Source organism: Anolis sagrei, chromosome Y (genome assembly GCF_037176765.1).
Source record: "Anolis sagrei isolate rAnoSag1 chromosome Y, rAnoSag1.mat, whole genome shotgun sequence".
NCBI lineage: Eukaryota > Metazoa > Chordata > Lepidosauria > Squamata > Dactyloidae > Anolis > Anolis sagrei.
Genome location: NC_090035.1, coordinates 52313679 through 52320358, shown reverse-complemented (window position 1 = coordinate 52320358; position 6680 = coordinate 52313679). Strand labels below are relative to the sequence as shown.

General features: G+C 44.9%; 1 protein-coding gene across 1 annotated transcript; it reads right to left on the bottom strand.

The window, feature by feature from the left end:
* Positions 1–733: 733 nt before the first annotated feature.
* On the bottom strand, positions 734–1960 carry LOC137095622 (general transcription factor II-I repeat domain-containing protein 2-like). The gene has a single exon (XM_067462387.1). It carries the CDS (start codon positions 1958–1960, stop codon positions 734–736), a length of 1227 nt encoding a protein of 408 aa, XP_067318488.1.
* Between the last annotated feature and the right edge of the window lie 4720 nt (positions 1961–6680).

The window sequence follows — 6680 nt, the reverse complement described above, 5'->3', positions numbered from 1 at the left end:
AAGGAAGGAGGGGAGAAGGAAAGAAAAAAGGGGAGGAAAGACAGAGCAAAGGAAGAAGAGAAAGAAGGAGAGAAAGAGGGAGGGAAGGAAAGAAATAAAGAGAAGGAAGGATGGGAGCAAAAAGCTAAGGAAGGAAGTAAACAGGTAGAGAAGGAAGAAAGGAGAGAAGGAAAGGAAATGAAGGAAGGACTGAAATAAGGAGAGAAAGAGGGAGAGAAGGTTGGCCACAGCAACGTGTGGCGGGTAAAGCTAGTAGTTATATAAATAGACGTTATTCTCTAGGTCAGGGGTCCTCAAACGTTTTGAGCAGGGGGCTGGTTCACTGTCCCTCAGACCATTGGAGGGCCGGACTATAGTTTACACGGGAACAAACACAATATTTAAAATGAAGAACAAGTAATGTTAAAATTATTTATTTATTTGCCATACTTGTACCCTGCCCTTCTCTACTCCGACAGGGGAACTCAAGGCAGCTTTACAATGGCACAATGTTATGCCTCAAAACAATCAAAACATTTCAAAAATTGCAACATATTAAACAGAGTTAAAACAGATTTTAAAAGTTAACAACTTAGAAAACAGTCCGTTCCAAGATGAACTGCACAAATCAACAAACTTATCAGTATTTCAGTGGGAACTATGGGCCTGCTTTTGGCTAACGAGATAGTCAATGTCCAGTTCCATATTTGTCACTGCTAGTTGTAACAAGTGATGCAAGTGTGCATCAGTTAGTCTAGATCTGGTTGAAGATTTCAGATGTTTCATTCTGGAAAAGTTCACAGACATAAGTGCTGCCAAAGATGGTTGCCATTTTGAGGGCATGGTTTCTGAGCTTAGGATATGTCTTAGAGTGGAGAGATGCAAGGAAATTAGGAAGGCTGCTTGACTTGAATACGTCTTTCAAGGAGTCACAATTCTGCAGTTCAGCTAATTCCATTTGATAAATTATATTGGCATTTTCAATGGCAACAGAAAAAGGGTTACGGAAAAGCTGTATGTCCTGTTCATAAAGACGAAGCTCCTTAAATCTAATTTGGAACTCATTATGCAACTTTTCCAGTGACTCCACACATATTTTGTTTGGGAATGCAACCGATGGTTTCTCCTCTAACAGATTTTGAGTAGTGGGGAAATAGTAGAAATTTTCCTCCTTCACATGTCCGATGAGGATGCCTAATTGTACTTCGAATGCTTTCACATGTGATTGCATATCACAAATGAGCTTCCCCTTCCCTTGAAGTTGCACATTGAAACTGTTGAGTAGCTCAGTCACATCTGTAAGAAAGGCAAGGTGCCATTTCCATTCTGTATCCTTGAGCTCTGGTACTTCTTTATTTTTTGAAATCAGAAAATCTGTAATCTGTGGGAGTAGGTCATAGAAACGTTTCAAAACTCTCCCTTGACTCAGCCAATGGACTTCTGTGTGGTACAGAACATCTTCATGGTCAGCATTTAGCTCAGACAGGAATTCCTGAAATTGTCTGTGGTTTAGTGCATTAGCTCTAATGAAGTTAACACAAGATACCACAATTTTCATAACAGAGTCCCACTTCAATGATTTACAACACAGCGCTTGTTGGTGAATGAGACAGTGTATGGCTATTGGATGAGAATTGTTTTGTTTGTCCATCTCTTGGTTAATGCGAGCAATTACTCCTTTCTTAGACCCCACCATGCTAGGAGCACCATCAGTTGTCACACTGACTAGCTTAGCCCAGTCCAGATTCAAAGCATTCACAGTTTCGCAAACCTTTTCATAGATATCCTCTCCTGTAGTTGTTCCTTTGATGCTTTGCAGGGCAGCAAGCTCTTCTGTGACTTCAAAATGGTCATTTGTTCCACGAATAAAAATTAGAAGTTGTGCAGAATCACGAACATCATTACTTTCATCAAGTGCCAAGGAAAAATAGGAATTTTTTTTTGTGGAGTTTTGCAAAAGCTGTTGCAAATTGTCTCCCATTTCTTCAGTCCTTCGTGTTATTGTAGATCCTGAAAGACTCAGTGCAGGAACTAAATTGGCCTTGTCTGGACACATCTCTTCAGTAAAATACTGAATGCATTGTTTACTGAATTCTCCATCCATGAATGGTCTGCCAGTGCACGCTATTAGCTTGGCAATTCTAAAACTTGTTCGCAGAGCTGAAATATTTAGCTGCGTCTGCTTCACAAAAGTATTTTGCTGAGTTGTTAATGCATTTTTTCAGTTTTAATATTTTAGCTTTTCTCACTTCTCCAACCAAACAATCATATTTATCTTTATGATGGGTTTGATAGTGTCGTCGCAAATTGTATTCTTTGAACACTGACACTATAGTCTGGCATATCAAACACACAGGTCTTTCCTTGTACTGAATGAAAAAGTATTCATAAGTCCACTGTTCGTTGAATATTCTACACTCTGAGTCAATTTTTCTCTTTTTTGACATCATTGTTTCCTGGAAGAAAGCAGGACCTGAGGTCAGTAAGTGAGGCCTGAGGGAAGGATGATTTCTGGATATAGCTGACACTGGGATCCCCTTCCCTCAGGATATTGACCCCTGGGGGATGGTTAGGGTGTCTGGGTGATGGCGGTCATTTCCCCAGTCCTTTCCTGCCCTTTCCCCCAACCTTGTTTCCACCCCATTTACGGAGAAAGAGGACTCCATTGGTTCCTCAGAACAGTAATACCTGAATGTGGGTGCATAGACAATCCAGTTTGACACCACTTTAACTCAATGTTATGGAATCCTGGAGCTGCAGTTTGATCTTTTGGCAGAAAAGGCAAAACAGATTATACAATTTCAAATCCCAGGATTCCATAGCATTATGCCTGGGCAGTGAAACTGGCGTCAAACTACATTGATTCTGCAGTGTAGATGTACTCTATTTTCCAGTGCTTTAGCTGCACATCATCGGGTGCCCCCTCTTCATATACACCAGTGGTTCTCAACTTTCCTAATGCTGTGACCCCTGAATACAGTTCCTCCCAACCATAGCATTGTTTTCATTGCTACTTCACATTTATTTCTAACTAGCCATCCCCTGCCATGCGTTGCTGTGGCCCAGTCTGGTGATCTGGAAAATAATGAGAAACTGTTGGTTTCTAATATATGGAATTTCTTTCTTCTTGTGGGTAAACAGTATTTCTTGTTGTTTCTTTGTCAGTGTTGATGTGGAGATTGTTTGGTTTGCCTACTCTGGAACATACAGCGTATAATTGTCCTTCTTTAGGGGTCCCTTTCAAATCTATATTATATATATGTGTGTGAATCATATCTATATCTATGGCTGGATGGCTCTTTGTCAGAAGGGATTTGATTACCTTTTCTTGTCCTAGTGAAGGGAGTTGGACTGGATGGCCTTAAGTATTTTCTATTGGTCATGGGGTGTGTTTGTGGGAAGTTTGCCCCACTTCTGTCGCTGGTGGGGTTCAGAATGCTTTTTGAATGTAGGTGAACTATAAATCCCAGCAACTACAACTCCCAAATGACAAAATCATTTTTTTAGTGAAGAACATACATTGGGTTATTTATTAGGTGTCTTGTGTCCAAATTTGGTGTCAATTCGTCCAGTGGTTTTTGAGTTACATTAATCCCACAAATGAGCATTACATTTTTATTTATATAGATTACAAATAAATGAAATTTTGACTTAAAGCATGTTGTAGCATAGGTAACAGGCTTAATATAACAGCAGGGAACCCATAAATATATTTACTGATCAGCCTATTGGCTGAACTCCCATAACTTCTTTTCATCATAGTTTGTGGCAGCCACACAAACAAAGTATCTGGAGGACTCAAACAATGATAGATCTGGACCAAACTTGGCACTGATACTCAGTATGTCCAAATATGAACATTTGGGGGTTGTATTTGCTGGGATTTATAGTTCACTTGCAATAAAAGAGCATTCTGAACTCCACCAATGATGGAATTGAACCAGTCTTGGTACAGAGAACTCCCATGAACAACAGGAAATACTGGGTTTGATGGGCATTGACCTTGAGTTTTGGAGTTATAGTTCACCTGCCTCCATAAATCACTGTGGACTCAATGATAGATCTGGACCAAACTTGGCACTGATATTCCATATGCACAAATGTGAACACTGGTGGAGTATGGGGGGAAATAGAATCTTGACATTTGGGAGTTGTAGTTGCTGGGATTTATAGTTCACCTACAATCAAAGAGCATTCTGAACCCCACCAACAATGGAATTGAACCAAACTTGGCACACAGTTCTCCCATGACCAACAGAAAATACTGGAAGGGTTTGGTGGGCAGTGTCCTTTGTTTTTGGAGTTGTAGTTCACCTGCCTCCATGAATCACTGTGGACTCAATGATAGATCTGGACCAAACTTGGCACCGATACTCAATATGTCCAAATGTGAACACTGGTGGCGTTTGGGGGTTGTATTTGCTGGGATTTATAGTTCACCTTTTCACAGCGGCGCTGCGGGGGCCTTTTCTCCTGGGGCGGCTGGGAGTGGAGCAAGAGGTGCCTCGTGGCCGCGGAGAGTAGAGCAGTCGGAGCAGAGCGTGTCCCAAAGTGATGGAGCAGCGCCGGGTGGGCGTGGCCATGGAATGCCGGCATTCCCTGGCCACACCCACCCGGCGCTGCTCCATCACTTTGGGACACGCTGTGCTCTGGCCGCTCTCCCTGTGTGGAAGGCAGAAGCCTCCCAGCTGCAAAGGACCCAGCTGGGAGGCTTCTGCCTTCCACACAGGGAGAGCGGCCAGAGCAGAGCGTGTCCCAAAATGACGGAGCAACGCCGGCATTCCCTGGCCACGCCCACCCGGCGCTGCTCCATCACTTTGGGACACGCTCTGCTCTGACTGCTCTACTCTCCGTGGCCACGAGGCACCTCCCGCTCCACTCCCAGCCGCGCTGGGAGAAAAAGCCCCCGCTGGGTCCTTTGCAACTGGGAGGCTTCTTCCTTCCACACAGGGAGAGCGGCCAGAGCAGAGCGTGTCCCAAAGTGATGGAGCAGTGCCAGGTGGGCGTGGCCAGGGAATGCCGGCGTTCCCTGGCCACGCCCACTCGGCGCTGCTCCGTCGTTTTGGGACATGCTCTACTCTGGTCGCTCTCCCTGTGTGGAAGGCAGAAGCCTCCCAGCTGGGTCCTTTGCAGCTGGGAGGCTTCTTCCTTCCACACAGGGAGAGCGGCCAGAGCAGAGCGTGTCCGAAATCGGCGAAGCGGTGCCGGGTGGGTGTGGCCAGGCCAGGCCAGGCTGGTGGGCCGGAGAAATGCCCACAGAGGGCCGCATAGGGCTCGTGGGCCGTAGTTTGGGGACCCCTGCTCTAGGTCATTGTTTCCCAACCTAGGGGTCAGGACCCCAGGGTGGTGGGGGGAGTTCAGAGGGGTCACCAAAGATCACCAAAAAATATTTCTGATGGTCTTAGGAACCCCTTTGGCAGAGAAGTCTGAAGATATCTATGCCTGTCCTTCTCTTCCTTTTTGGAAACCTGTGCTGGTACAGCTGTACCAGAAGCTCCCACTTTATTTGCCTTGTATTAAATGTTTGCTTGCATTGGGATTTTGCAGAGGAGTGGCTTCCTATTAAAGTTTGCAGTTATAGGGCAGGCCCCCTGTCCATCATCGTTAAGTTCAGGACAATTGTGTAAGGAAGGGAGCCATTTTCAGTCAGTCTCAGTAAGGAAAGTCAATTTACTGGACATGTACAGACTTCTCCTGTACAAAGGCTTCAACTCTTAAGACCTCCTGGGGGAGGTCTTAAGAGCGAAAGGATTCCTAAAGATTCCCAGGGAAACAGCCCTAAAGCTCTGAGGAATTTTGGAGGGAAAAACAGCTTTGAATATATAAGAACTCCAGCTGAAGTGACTATAGTCCTACTGGTAGGTCCACTGTGCTTTGAGACGCAGTTCAACACAGTAGTGGAGCCCACATCAGTTAGGCTTAGGTTCACAGTTAGCCTGGGAGAAGTTTGGAAAGGGATTTTCCTTTAGAGTAAAAGTAACAGAAGCCACCAGTTGCTTGGAAGCATTTGTTTAACCTTTTGAAGACAAAAGAAGTTTCTGTTGATTGTTCACCAATAAAAGACTTTGTTATATTTCACAAGCCCTCTAAAGACTGTTTATGGTGAAAATCCTTAAGAATTTCTCTTTGGGCCCCCTGGCTTCCCGCTGGGCTAATGTTGCAAGTCCTGTTTTAAAAGCAATTCGTTTCAAGCCCAGCGCGTGACAGAACAAAACCCATGGCAAATCCTCCCACCAAAAGCCCTCTTCCGTTGTGATGGGCTGGCCTCTCAGCCAAGAAGAGGGCTGACTCTCAGACTCCAAGCGAGGAGGGGAGAGCCGATGTATCTGGCCCATGGCAGCGTAGTGCGCGTGTGTGGGCAAGGAGAAGGTGTGAGGCTGGAGGGAGGCTCATGCCAGCAAGTCCCTTTAAGCCAAGGCATGGGGGTTCTGTGTGGGAAGTTTGGCCCAATTCTATCATTGGTGGGGTTCAGAATGCTCTTTGATTGTAGGTGAACTATAAATCCCAGCAACTACAGCTCCCAAATGTGAAGGCCTATTTCCCCCATACTTCACCAGTGTACGCATTTGGGCATACTGAGTATTTGTGCTAAGTTTGGTCCAGATCTATCATTGTTTGAGTCCATGGTGCTCTCTAGATGTAGGTGAACTACAATTCCAAAACCGAAGGTCAATGCCCACCAAACCCATCCAGAATTTTGT

What these genes read in the sequence shown, in the direction of transcription:
- LOC137095622 (XM_067462387.1), bottom strand. Translation starts at nt 1,960, where the DNA reads ATGGGAGACAATTTGCAACAGCTTTTGCAAAACTCCACAAAAAAAAAT.